We start from the raw sequence: 15137 nt of genomic DNA on the forward strand, positions 1-15137 counted from the left end.
CGTTTTTAAAGTTCATTGGCCGTTGATAAGTCTTTCTTTGTCGAGTTTGGGTGCCCATGTTTATACCTCGATTTTGAATAGACTCTAAATTAAATGAGGCGGGCTAAATTGACTATTATAGCCCTTTTCATAGCAAATTAATGTCAAACATGGTCTTTTCAGCTGTGAATTAGAAAGCATCTTTTAAACAATGTCAAATACAGAAACTGTTTGATTTTTGCCAAAACTCTAAAGGGACATATAAGATTTGCCAATTTTATCGACAGAACAGAGCATACTGGTATAACTGTAATATTCTTCGCTTCGTAAACGTTGAGCTTACTCTCTCATATTCCAGTCATTTTTATTACAAATAATTGAAAATTCTGATAGTTTGAGTAGCACTATTACATAATTAAATTGATCTTCTTGAAAATTGGAAATAATTATTGGTCAGGCCTACTGACAACGTTATATGCAAAAGCAGATTCTTAAAAATCATGTATAATTTTAGAGCATAGCACAAAGACTTTGAGTGGAGCTGAAATCCAGCATAACAATTGGATCTAGCTCTAATTCAACTAAAGATTGGTTGAAGGCTAAATAAATTGGTTGATCTTAAGTCCAGATGATCAACAAATTCAAACTAAAGTCTTCTCGGACAATCTTAGGCAAGAATTCTATTTTCAGTCAGTTTTTCGGTTGCATTTGGTCTTTTGGTCTTTTCAAAAGTCGAGGCCTGGACTTGGGCATCAATATATCCGTTTTGGTACACGTCCTGTTCTTAGCGGTATTTTTTTCCCATGTTCGCAACATATCTTAGCAAGTTAGAGTAGTTGATTGTAAAAAATTACAAATCCGAGAACTTTGTTTGAATTAGAGTAATTAATACGGTCTGGATGTTCGCCGGAATCAATTAACAGAAACCCGTGTACTTGCAAAAAAAAACAAAAATTTTTGGGCACATTTCCATCTTCAATTCAATTACAAAGAGAGAAGCAACTGTTATCGAGCTATAGGCGCAGAAGAAAAAATTAAAGTATTAATTGTTAGTTTAAACGAGAAAGTCGAAGTAGTTTGCTGTATGCGAGGTGAAGAAAATAAAATTTTACAGTAGAATAAAATAAAGTATTTTGGAACATGAATAATGTCTATCAAAGATCTTTGGTTGAAGAAGGAAAAACTAAGAATAAAAGTAAACAGACAGCTATACTGAGATGACAGTGATTTTGAGGGCAATCCCACAGTTGTTCATTGTTCCGACTCCACTTGTAGGGGGAGGAACTATATACTCAAATGGATTTTTTTGTTCAGTCAATTTTGGCAGATCGATATATTGATCGCGGAGAAATGTGAGTGGTATCATTAAAAAGCTGGTCCAGAGTAGATTTCAAAAAAAGATTTTTTTGGCTTTTTGATATTTTCGAGGAGTTATCGAGGATTGAAGTTTTGTGTCAACACGGGATATTTGTTCACTTTTAGAGTGATATTTCTTCAAATTAAGATATTTTCTATAAAAATATTATTTCAAACTTAAATATCTTGCCAACAAATGAACCCACTTCGTGCTTTTAACAGACTAAAGGCGATGAAAAAGACTAATTCTGGTCTCATAGGGAGCTTCAATATAAAAGATGTTCGAAATCTATTTGAGGGCTCTTTTTTTTATAAAAGTTTTCTTTTTTTTTGCTTTTTTAAGTCACCTAGAGATAAGTCGTTTTTCATATAAAAGTTCCTTTGATGACTAACCTCTTTTACGGTCAATTGAAAACCAATGAACAAAAAAATTGTTTTCAAGGAATTGCTCATGTTTTTTTTTAAATTCGACTCTGAATTTTCATAATTTCATATGAAATTTTGAATTTCTTGTTGAGGCATTACTTTTTTGGAGTCTTATGGAAAAGACTCATTAACTAACAGTGCAATATATCCCGTAATGAGATTTAAGTGAGCTTATCTAGTGCTTTGAGTGGACAGCTAAGGGCTGTAAAGGCTTTGAATATAATTTTTCGAAATTTTTTTTGAACATTAACCAATCATAAACTTATGATCGTGAACTGTAAGTCAGTCTCTGTGATGACAGCACCTTCTTCCGTCCTACTGTAACCACTTTTGATTTAGCTGGCGGTTTTATCTTCTAACTTTTAGTAAAATGACTTCAATGACAAAAGATTTCAAAAAATTTTAAAATTTTTTTTGGATATTTCCGTATTATTAGTTACTTTTGAAATCTTATCACAATGTCTGAAAATTGACAGCTCCTATTGGCTTCAAGAAGACGTTCAATGGATCACAGATAAATTTTTCGAAAAAAGTTTATGGTTTCAAATGGCTTCGACCTTTTCTTCTGGCACTTCTCTAATGAATTTTTGTTATTCGCCTGATTTTGTTGTTGCTTTTATTGTCATAAGACTTGTTGTGATGTTCTATCGACCACCTATGCATGACAAACATCCCCATACTCCTATTGAAGCATATTTGAGCGTATTTATTGACATCCGTTGAAATTCATTGAATTTAATGGCTGTTAAGAATTTAAAAATATTTTTTCAAATTTTTTTTGAACATTGACCAATTTTAAAACTTTTGTGAACTGTTGGACCGTCTCAGTATTGACAGAACCCACTTGCTTTCTACGGAAATTAATATAAATTTCGCTGGCGGTTTTATCTACTAACTATTGATTATATGACTTCAATAACCCATGAATTCAATTTTTTTTTAAATTTTGGATATTTTTGTATTATTGATTACCTTTGAACTCTTATCACATTATCCAAATATTTTACACATTATCAAAAAAATATTCTAATTCCATTGGCTTCGAAAAGATATTCAGTGGATCACAGATAAAGTTTTCAGAGAAAAGCTAATGGTTTAAATGGCTTCGAAAATTTCATCTCGCACTTTTCTACTGATTTTTGTCTTTTGCCTGTGTTTTTGTTGTTGTTTTCATAGTCTAAAGACTTATAATGATCGCGTATTGACTATTGATGCATGACAAATATATTTTTCCCGCCATCGGGTTATTTCTGAGCAGAGTTATTGTCCTCCGTTAAAAGCTTTTGAGTTTAATGGCTGTTAAGACTTTAAAAGTTTTTCGAAAAATTTTTTGAACATTAACCAATCCTATTTTTTTTCATGAGCTGTCAGTCAGTCTTAGTACTTTTGAGATTCCTTTTTTTTTCTAATGCAGTCAAAAACAATCTAGCTATTCTACCTATTAGTTTTAAAACTTCAATGCCACTAGTTTTCATTTTTTTTTGAAAATTTTTGGTTACTTTTCCTTTTTTTGGATTCTTTCGAAATCTTATCACATTACCCTAATACTGATAGTTCCCCTTGGCTTAGGGAAGATGTTCAAGGGATCATTTATAAAGTTTTTAGAGAAAAACTTATGATCCAAATTGCTTCGACACTTTTTTCTGGCAATTTTTTAAGTAATTTATCAAGGATTATTTAGTTAAAAGCTAATGATTTTTAAGACTTTTGAAATTTCTTGGTTTAAAAAAAATTAAGTAATGTTTGAATTTCGCCTCATTGATCGTTCTCTTTGTTGACTTGTAACAAGGTCTCATTTTCCGTCCGCTGTATAGTTAAGAGAAATTAAATTTGAGTAGTTAAGGTTTTATCGGACTGCATTTTGACGTTGTTACTATGTGCCTTTAAAATAAGATATTCAGTTTTTGCCGTGAAGTTTTTGTTTTTGCTATTATACTTGGTTGTTTTTTGTCTCGTAGTCTTTTAAAGGTCAAACCTCATTGGCGCTGTAATAAAGCATGGAATTATGTAATTCAATTAGTAGATAGGTTGTGTAACGATTGCTGTAAACTCAAACATCTATTTTTGTTAAGTCTTCCCTTGGTTGACAATTAAGTCAAAAATGTAGATGAGTTCGGGTCGGAACATCATGTGCAAACGCACATTAACGAGCCGCCTTGTTAGGATTGAGTTTTCAAATTTATAGGTAATGTTCTGGAATGTGAAAAAATAGGTATATTTGTACTGAAAGCCTGTTGTACCGTTTTTCTGATAAGATAATTCAATTTTCTCATGAGATAAAACTTAGAAACAGACAACGAAAAGTGTAAGCCTAAACTCTCCCTCTTATTTTTGTACCATTGTCAAATTCTCGCAAGAAAAAGCATCGACTGAACAACTTGTCGGACGAAACAACTTGTCGTTTCCAGTAATTACTCCACCACAAAATGTTTAAAAAACCGGAATATCAATAGCAATGCAGCAAACGTTTTAGTTACTTACATATTCATCGCTTAAGAAAAACTATCAACATTTGTGACTCAAAAATATTGAATAATAATGTTTCATAAAACAGGTCTGCAAAACTGAGTCAATTCACAAAATGCATCAAATTGAAAGTCTTGTGATGATGGAAAAATCAGAGACGACTTTCTGTTAAACTTAGAATCAGAAAAGTAACCAAGATCAAATACTCAGATGCATGTTCTATAGGCGCGTCTTTTGATCCAAGAATACGTTTTGCTCCTTTAAAATTTTAATTGAATTCTCTCAATTGATAGCAGACATTTTATGTGGTTAAGTATTTGATCAATACGATGTGAACATTGGACAGAAATTTGCTCACATTTTCCAAAAATGTTTTGTGATCTCCGAATAGAGGCTAAAGATTGCATTATCAACAAAGTTTTAAACAGAACTGGATTCACGTTGACATCATCAGCATTTGAGGGCGGGCTATTTCAAGGACGTAGGTTATACGAGAAACATCGAGTCACAGTTCTTGTTGTGGAGCAATCAAGTCAGAAGTGAAACTTGAAAAAACATTGACTTTTGACCTTATCGCAACCAAAAACGAGTTGGTTGTTCCCGCAAATTAAAACTGATATAAAAAACTTTTCATACTGTCTAGAACAATGTAATTGAATCCTTATCTACATTCTCTTACATTTTATGGTTTACCCCTTGTTCAAAGAACAAAACCTACCTTCTTTCCCGAAAACAATTTTGAGGACAAAAGTCTCCCCTGTTATTGGCAAATAGTTTCTTTGTTACACAACTTGTGCGACGCACTGAAGAGAAGAATAAAAGCGTCAGCGGTCAGTGCATCAGTCAAGTGCCGACAGCAGCAAACGGAACCCAAAGGCTGATGGCCATTTAAGATAAAGAGGATGACACAGAAAAGACACAGAAAAGACAAAGAAAAGACACAAATAAGAAAAGACAAGCAGTTTTTTCAGCGCGAAGCCAAGTTTGGGTTACAAACGTCACCCCGACGAGAGGATCTAGTTTTTCTACTGGTTCCAGACATCACCAGCAGAATCACGCTCGAGGTCTCAGTCGTTACCTCTGATGTCCTGTTCCCTGGTTAGATCCATCCAAAATCTCCTACTTTTTTTGACAAAAAGCCTCCAAAAATTGGAATTTGTCCCCCCAATTCTTTTTTCTGTTACTACAACACCTCAACTTGATTAGTTATGTTATTAAGTAAAGTTAATGTTTTGTTATTAAAGAAAAATATGTGAAAAAAACCCACAAACATCAGCGAAAAAAATCCTTAGATCAGAAAAATAAAAAGAACCTAATTGAACTTTCTGATTTTTATAGGTTTGAATGGCGGAATAAATCATCAAACTAAACTTTTGAATTAGTTTTGCAGCAAACAAAAAGCCACTCTTATCGATATATCTTATAAGCATTTTATAAATAAGAAATGTCAGAAAAAACTTTTTGAATTCAGAAAATTCAAAAAACACAATTTTGTTTTCTGACTACAGATCCGCTTGGATTGCGGAAAAAACTATGAAACCACTATTTTGAATTAATTTTCGATCAAAAAAGTGCCATTTTTATCGATATATCATATCACCATTATATAGGACGAAATGTCGGAAAAAAATTTTTGAATTTAGAAAACTTAAACAAACACACAATTCAGTTTTCTGACTCCATATCCGTTTGAATTGCGGAATAAACCACTAGAACATTTCGTTGGCTTGATTTCCAATGAAACAGAAAGCTATTTCCATCGGTTTAACAAATCATTTTCATATAAATAAGGTATGTCAGAAAAAAAATTTTTAGTTCAGAAAATTCAAAAAATACAATTCAGTTTTGTGACTCCATATGAGTTTGTATTGCGGAATAAACCATTACACCACTCTATTAAATTGATTTGCCATCAAAAAGGTTTTTTCTATCGATTTATCCAATCAGTATCATAAAAATAAGAAATGCGGGAAAAAAAGTTTTTGAATTCAGAAAACTGAAAGAACACAAGTTAGTTTTCTGACCACATATTCATTTGAATTGCTGAATAAACCACTAAACAAGACTCTAAAACAAATCATTGGGAGAGGGTTTGATGGTTTCACATGTATAGGGAAGTAAATAGAAAGTCATTAGACGCCACAGCAAAAATCAAAACTTTCATTTGACAAAAAGAACTACCATTTTAATTTTTTTTCAAAAAAAAAAATCCAAAACTTAATTTTTCAGAAGTCCGCGGTCTCAGACGTTGCCGTCTGCGAACTCCCTTTTTCTTTCTTGGTTTCAGACGTTACCATCAGCAGAGAGGAGTATTCGAGAAAAGTTGGTTCCAGTAGTCACCAGAAAATTTGATGTCTTTTTTCCTACTTTCAATTTTTTTGAAAGGCAGATATCAGAGTTTATCTGTCGGAGAGCGCTATGAAAGTTTAGTACAGTCAATGCATATTATAAATAACGAAGAGAGAGTGAAAAACAGCAGATAAAGTCCCACAGTTTCAAAGAAAATGAAAAAATGTTTTTTGCAAAACCCGAAAGAAGACAGTATCCGAAAGAGTTCTAAAGTTTTTCACAATATGAATAGTTTCTGCAAACTTCTAGCATTAAGTAGCCCTCTTGCAACTTTTGCTTCCTAAACGCATCGCCTTTCGACAAATTTCTTATCCTTAGCCATCACAACAACAATAAACTCCTAGAAAAAAAACTGGTTTCAAAGACAAAAATTCGCAAAAAACTGCGAGGGGTGTTTTTTTATCATAGTGTTTCGTTAGGGCTAAGGAGCTGAAAAAAAAGTAGTAGTTTAAGCTACTAGTAAGTAGTTTCAAAAGCTTTCTGGTTGGTAATTTATTCGTATTTGAGGAAACAGACGATTTTTTTGAAGTTTTTAAGAAAAAGGATTTTAATGTAGCGATTATTTGAGTTCTGGTCTAGTTTTGGTTCAACTGCATAATTGTAGCAAAGAACAACTTTCCTGTCAACCACAGTAGCCAGTCACAATAGTTGAAACAGTTAAAACCATCTATTTAAACAAAACTTGTGTTTATCCAACAGAAAAAAAGACAAGCAATTATTTAGACCTGTTAAACAAAAGTCGATTAAACGTAAACGTTCGGAAAAGCTTTTAGGTTTTTTTAAGTGCAAAAGGCTAGATTTAGCACACAAAACACATCCAATGACATCAGTTTTTGGGAAAAGTTGTGTCGCTGGTTTCTTCGCCAACGTCATCGACAATCAGCTACAAAAAAGCAACAGCCAGCAAGATGTCGAAGCAGAACAGCGCTGAATGTCAGTTTGCCATCAATATGTTCAAAGCGACCAAAATGTCAATCAAGAAACTGCTCGACCTCCATGAGAAAACTGTCAAGCAGAAAAATAGTATCCGATCATTTTCTTTGATGATCAACAAGATCAAAGAACAGGAAACAGAGCTCAAGAAACTCTCAGAGGAATTGATGAGGCAGGAGCCACATCAAAGCACTGCATCATCAAAATTGAATAGGCAAACGACACTATTAACTTGCTTCAATGAACTGAAACTGCAATTTGGTCTGTTGGACGATGATGGCCAGCTCAGTCAGTCTTCCAGTCGCATTAGAGATGATGTCAGCATGATCTGCAGCAGAAGAAACCTGTCTAGGCAATCAACACCTGCGCCCAGTGACGTCAAGTTACGAATTCAGCATCAGCGCAATATAAAATAAAAGCAGAACAGTAGTAATATCTTCAATCAGCCGCCTCCAATACCACCCCGGCCAAGGCAACCATCACTGTTTCTACAACAATCTAATGAACCAGGATTTCAATTTCAAAATGTGCTTGGAGCCCATCAAAGAAATTCTGAAAAGCAAATTCATGAAAGTCTTTTTTTATAATTGAAAAATAACCTTGGAAACCAAGCAAATGCTCCGAGTCCTTTTCCCTGATTTGACAAAGATACCAGCCAAGAATTCACAGCTCCAACACGATCAGGGAAACTTGAAATTGCATCCAATCTGGTAAATAGAGATGTCCGCGAAATTGAAACAGCTCAAATCAACTTTAGTGACAACTTCAACACGTCGCAGAACCTTAGGTCTCCAATCCAAAGTTTGAACTTTTCAAGTAATCACTCACTTTCAAACCTCTTCAATTTGGCAGATCCAACTCCTCAATTACATGAAGATGAAATATTTGCCCAAAACTCGGCATTGAAGAAAACCTTTAATTTAAACTCGCCAGAGTAAAAATAATCAGGATTCGAATGCCAACAGAAATCCTCAATACCATAATTTTTCCAATCAGCAACAGAAATTTGGACCTTCTCAAGTTCAAATAGGAACAAGTGGATATCTCGATAGTCAACTGTTGAACTGTGATCTGCAAATACTCCCCTGTTTACCCACAGTTGCAAACAAAACCTCACATGTTCCAAGTTACACTAATAAAATAGTCGCAAAAAACAACCGCCTACAATCCAATCATTGTAATAATCCTATAACTGGGGTACATTCCTCAAGTGTTGCTTCAATTACCGTGCCCCTGATGGAACAACAGCATCAAAATACCATCTTGAACTCTGCAGCTCCTAGTTTTCAGCAACGCGGCCTCACCAGCACTTTCCCGGTTAAACAATATGTAGCTCAACCCTGTCAGTTGTGCAACAACCAGTTTATTCCTGGCTCTCTAGTTCCATCGAACTTTCAAGCTCCAGTAACTTTCACGATCCATGCTCCAATGTGCATTAATCAACAGCTAAAATTTGTTGGACAAAATCAATTAAGGCAGCCTCTAATCAACCAGATTTTACTAACCACTGCCAGCACCACCTTAGCTCGGCACACTCGAACACTAAGGTAACACAGGAAAAAGGAAAAGGATTTCAAACATTCAATCAAACTGCCACCTCTAAAACTTCAGAATTTCAATGGTAACCCTATCCACTTTCACGATGGGATCAATGACTTCAACATAAAGATTCAAAACAACACATCCGTTACAGACACGCATCGTATAACCTACTTGCAGAATTCTGTAAGTGGGAAAGCAAAGGACTTGATTCATGCTTATTCCTGCAATCCATCTTATCATCAGACAGCACTGAATGAACTAATCCGAAATTTCGGTGATCGTACTATAATTGTTAATGCGTTCATTAACCAGCTCGAAAACTGGCAATTAAATTTCCAAAGAAAAGCAAAGCTTCATTGCCTTTTCCTCCTTTTTGAAACGACTTGTGCAAGCCTTCCAATATCTTGGCTTTGCAGCAGACTTCCAGTCTACAACACTCATTGAGAAAGCCAAAGAGAAAACACCACATCTTTTAATTCTGAATTGGACAGAACATTGTCTTACCGAGCTCAGCTCACACCCGACTCTTGTGGATTTTCAACAATGGTTAGAGCTCCAAGCTCAAATCTACGACAAAGTGAGTCGAGAAAGCAATCAGAGAACCATCAGTTCTCAAGCCTCAAAGTTTGTCAACTCGTACAAACTGCAAACCAAGCAAAACAATAGCAACCTCTCAAAGTCAGTCAACAACGCATTAGCGGAAAACAGCAGAAAACATTGGAACTCTGCGCCTCAGAAAAAGCAACCGTCAGCTTCACAAAACGTTCCGAAAAAAACTTTTAAAACATAACGATCTTGTGAGAAGTGCAATTAAGAACACAGCATTGCAACATGCCCTGAGTATCAGTTAAGCTCACCTGTGATCGATACAACATTGTCAGCTAAAACAAATTGTGTACAAACTGTTTGAGCAACAAACAGGACAAACAATCGTGCCCATTGCAAAAACGATGTCAGGCTTGTAGTTGATTCCACCACACAACTCTTCATGATCTTGCTGAGAAAATCAAACACCCTACAGCAGCCTTTTCTGCTGAAGTTTTTTCTGGTAACAATCCAGCAGCTTCGTCTATTAGTAATGCTTCAAGTCAAACTCCAAATACATCCTCTCAACAGAGAAGTCAAACAAACAAAGCCACAACAGCCGTTACGGCCAAACTTTTAACAACCCAAGCCAGCAAAATGTGCAACGACGTAATCTAAACGGCAATGCAACCAACCAATCGTTCAGTTTTAATCAATGCTCTGAAACCCCGAAGAATTGTTATGAGCAAGTGCGGCTTATTCTTGTTTCATTCCTCAATGGGAATAAAGCATTGGATACCTACGCCCTCATAGACCCCGATAGCCAATTCAGCTTCGCAGTGGACGCCATAGCTGAATTTTTTCAGCTTCTCCGTGAAATTTAGCAGTCAGTACCACTACAATTTCTCAATACAGAGCACAGCATGTCTCTCTCAAAAATTGTTTAGCCAGTCACAATAACTCGATATAAGTCGAGTGAAATATCGTTTCAAATCCCTCGAACGTTCAGCACCCCATCCTTGAACGTCGCAGCTGCAAAAGTTTTTGTACTTAATCAGATTTGTGATGCCTTCAACAGTTTGCGCCAATGACATTTACCAAATATTGCCGATGGCAAAATCGGCGCCCTGCTCGGTGTTAATGCATTCGCATTCATCTACGCTGCACATGTTATAATTGGCAACCAAAATCAACCGTTTGTGGTGAAATTTATACTTGGCAGGACCCTCGCCGGTAATTATGAGTATTGTATCTCAGCCACCACTCAGCAGCCCGCAAGTTAGCAGAAGAAGACATTTATTTTCCATGTGTCAAGAAACAAAACAGATGAACCCAGAATTGACGAACCCTATCATGACAGATCTCGAGAACAACTATGCCAAACCGGTGAAAATGCAAGATCCTCAACCAGACAGAATTTGGTAGCTGCCACACCATCCTCTGGAAAATATCAATAAGCCGGGAAAAGCCCGCCGATTTACAAATGCAGCTTCAAAATTCCGCGGCCAATCGCTTAATTCACACCTTGTTACAGGACCAGATCTCCTTAATAACCTTTTAGGTGTCCTGGTGAGATTTCGAGAACATCCCGTTGCGGTCCTTGCGAACATCGAAGGCATGTTTATGTAAATCGCCATCCATCATATTGATCAATCTGCTCTTCGATTTCTCTGGTTAGCAGACAATCAGATACAACAGTACCCATTAACCAGACTCATCTTTGGAGCAAATTGCTTGCCTTCGTGCACAATATACGTTCTTAGCCATTGTGCCAAAGAGAACAGTCAACAATTCCCAGAAGCCCTCATAGCCGTCAGAAAGCACTTTTACATGGATGACTACATCCAATCACATGCAACATAAGAAGACGCTTGTAAGGCAGTTCTTGAAACAAAACATTGTCTGCAAAAAGGTGGGTTTCGACTCACAAAATTTGCTTCAAACAGCTTTCTAGTCCAAAACCAAATCCCTCCAGAAGACAAAGACAGCCAGACAGATACTGTTAGTGTTCCTGGTGTTAATTGGAATCTTGAGAAAGACTGATTTTTTATGAAACCTCTCACTGATTTCCAAAAGAGGCCTCAGCGTACATTAAACGTAAGATCTTTAGTCTTGTCTCCTCGATCTTCGATACAATAGGGATATTGTCGCCATCCACGATCCGTTTCAAAAAATTTCTTCAAGAACTGTGGAAACTTGGGAAAAAATGAGACGAACAAGTTGCCCCTCAAGTAGTTATACCACTTCAAAAGAATTTTGAATTATACTTCTCTTCACCCGAAGTAACATTGAACAGAACTCAATAAGAGTTGCCATTCATCAGAAAGTGAAAATGAAGTCCATATATTTTTTGACGCCTCAGCTGTGGCAGTTGCAGCCGTTGCATAGTTGAAACAGTTCCTAATTTAGCAACTGATGTTGAAACTTGTTTCTTAATAGGCAAATGCAAAGTTGCTCCATTTAAACAAATCAATATACCCAAATTACAGTTGGAAGCAGTAGTCATTGGGGTGCGCCTTCTTTCAACCATCATGAAAGAGTCGTCGTTTCACATTCCTCACTCTACACTCTTATCACTGATGCTTATCAATGGCTACCACCAAATAAAATCCAGCCGATCACGGGACCCGTGGTCTCAATCCAGACAAAATTCCAGGCAAATGGATAACAGCGCCAGCATTTCTTTCCACGAGACAACTCAGCGTTCCTGAGAACTCTTCGAAGCATGTGTTAGCAACGCAAGAAACTTCACGCAGTTTGTTGGAGCAAATAATCGACTCGACACGGTTTTCAAATCGGAACAACTTGTTCCTGACTTTAGCAACAGTCTTCAATTTGGTCTTTCGAATCAAAAAGCAAAGGACTAAAGATCAACAGTATATAACAGAAGACGTCATTATTGCAAGAAATCGGCTGATCGAAATGTCGCAGCTGAATTTCTTCCTCTCAACAATCCAAACCATGAATCGTGGTTCCAGGATAGATTCAAAGTGCAAAATCCGTTCGCTCAAACCAATGTTGGACAACAATTGAATCCTTCGGTCATGCGGAAGATTGCAAATTGCGCCAGATAACCTCAAAGTCGAGAAATTTACGATTATACTGCACGAAAAAGACAAGATAGCGAGTCTCTAGTTATAGCATGGACACAACATTTGTGTTCACCAAGGAACAGAGCAACTGAAAGCTTTCCTGCAGCAAAGATACCACATCTTTGGACTCTGAAAAACACTTTTTAGTATAAAGTAGAGATGTTTTCTCTGTAGACAATTTGCCGTTCAAAACATTCAACCTGTCATGACTCCCCTCCCTGCCTGCCGTTTCCCGACAGACTCCACCCAGTATTCTTTCGCGAACAGCGGAGTCGAATTTTTTGAACCCTTTTATATAGAAGATGCAAAAGGACAGACTGAAAAACACTACGGCCTCATCTTCAGTTTGCCTGGCTACTAGGTGTGTCCATCTAGAAGCTTGTCCCGATATCAACGCGTATCGACATTTTGTAAGCCGCAGAACCCAGCCAACAACAATGCTCAGCGACAATGGCAAGACATTTATTGGTGCATCTGAGGAACTAAAAATATGTGTGAAATGTCTCGACAACAACACCTACAAAGCAATCAACAACGAAATCTACAAAGCAATAGCAGCAACGATCGCAATCTGGAAGTTCAACCCTCCCTATGGACCTCATTTTGGCGGTATTTGGGAGCGCTTGATCCAGACCGCGAAACGCACTCTATTGATCATTCTGGGCTCCAGAAGACTGTCGCTTGATGTGTTCAGGACAATTTTGGTAGAGACCGAAGCTATATTGAACTCCAGACCACCAACGATTGTTTCTGACCTTCCCGAAAAAGAAATGCCCCTCACGCCAAATTATTTCTTGATCAGCAGGCCGTTCAACTCTCTCCCACCAGGAAAGTTTGACAGCAAAGATACCGCCAGATTCAAGTCTTGGAAGAATATCATGGAGGAACAATAAATAGTCAACCATTTCTGGAAACGACTCGTCAAGGAGTATCTTCCGACACTGTTAAAGAGATCCAGATGGAGTGATAGTGACCGAACAGCACTCAGAGTCAATGAAAATCGTTTGGATTATAAAAGATATGACTCCACGTGAATTTTGGCCCCTTGGACGTATTGTCCAAGTCTACCCTGGACGAGATGGACAACATCGTGTGGTGAAGTTGAAAACTGCGTACAGCACGTACGTTCGACCTCGCACGCCCTCGCACGCGTTTTGGCTGATTAGCCCATTTTTTCTTGACCTTTTTCGAAGCGGTTCTCTATTCAACTTGGGTTACACCCTCTTCGACGATCTGGTCAAACGTCTGTGATGTGTAAATTGGCCAGCTCTTTCCCCTGGAGCATGTTGCGCAACAATCCGGTCAGAAGTGAAACTTGAAAAAACATTGACTTTTGTCCTTATCGCAACCAAAAACGCGTTGGTTGTTCCGCAACTTAAAACTAATATAAAAACTTTACAAACTGTCTAGAACAATGTATTTAAATCCTTATCTACATTCTCTTACAGATCTGATTCAGACGGGTTTCAGAACCCACTGTGAAGTGATTTCTGAATTCTTCTGAATCAGAGCAAACTTCAGAAAGAAGATTCTGTATTCTTCTGAATCAGAAGATAATTCATAATGAATCAGTGAATTAGCTCTGAATCAGACAAATTGAAGGTAAAATGCGACCTGAATAAGTCTCTGACTCAGTTCTGAATCGGCATTAGAGTTAGGTACGGGTTCCTCATGTATCCTGATGCCAAATTGATGCCGACTCAGCACACTAAACTCATCTGAACAATTGATTATTTTGCCTTATATTTGATAAGTTGTTTACTATCGTGCAAAATAGTTAGCAGTATAGTAAGGATTTATGGTTTAGACAAGTGTCACGGTAAGCGTTGATAACAGCTACAGACTCGTGTCACTTTTGCCCGTGGTTGATTAAAAACAGGTATCTTGTACAAATTAAGAAGATATTTGCATTTTTGAGGCCAATTTGAACTAGATTCACTAACTGTAGCAAATGTGCACACACGCTTACAAGTTTAATCTTAAATTTAGTTTTGGGTAATGTTGACAGTTTGCAGTAAATCTACGCAAATATTTATCTTTTTTGCAACCTAAGGAGTCATACATATTGTTTTTTTGTAGCGTTCTCATTTTATTTTTTCTTTAACTTCATTCATTTTTTGTCTAGGACACATGCAACAAAAAAACTCTTGGAAAAAAACGATTATGAACAGACAACAATTTGTTGAACAGGAGTTGAAGTATATATAAACTCACCAACATTATTTCAGCCAATGATTTGTTTATGAAGAGACTAGAGTATTCACTGGGCGTTGGTTCTCTATCCCTCCCGAAGAAGTCGTCACCAGAGGACAAGTATATTTGTCTATAGCTATAGGCCTGCATTTTTGCTGTCAGTGCAGTTAATCACTAACAAAAATCGGCAAAAACAGTACCCTAAACTCAGTGTGGAGGATCTGAAACACAAAAGTATGACGTCCGCGACAGCTGCAGGTATCGGCCGCGCAAACT

At 36.9% G+C, this 15137-nt stretch overlaps 1 protein-coding gene across 1 annotated transcript; it reads left to right on the plus strand.

Moving 5' to 3' along the window:
- The first annotated feature begins 12970 nt into the window (after nucleotides 1–12970).
- LOC142355625 (uncharacterized) lies at nucleotides 12971–13561 on the plus strand. The gene has a single exon (XM_075407733.1). It carries the CDS (start codon nucleotides 12971–12973, stop codon nucleotides 13559–13561), a length of 591 nt encoding a protein of 196 aa, XP_075263848.1.
- Nucleotides 13562–15137: the final 1576 nt, after the last annotated feature.

The sequence above is a fragment of the Convolutriloba macropyga genome, unplaced genomic scaffold (assembly GCF_964194025.1).
Source record: "Convolutriloba macropyga unplaced genomic scaffold, txConMacr16.3 SCAFFOLD_2950, whole genome shotgun sequence".
In the NCBI taxonomy this organism is placed as follows: domain Eukaryota; kingdom Metazoa; phylum Xenacoelomorpha; order Acoela; family Convolutidae; genus Convolutriloba; species Convolutriloba macropyga.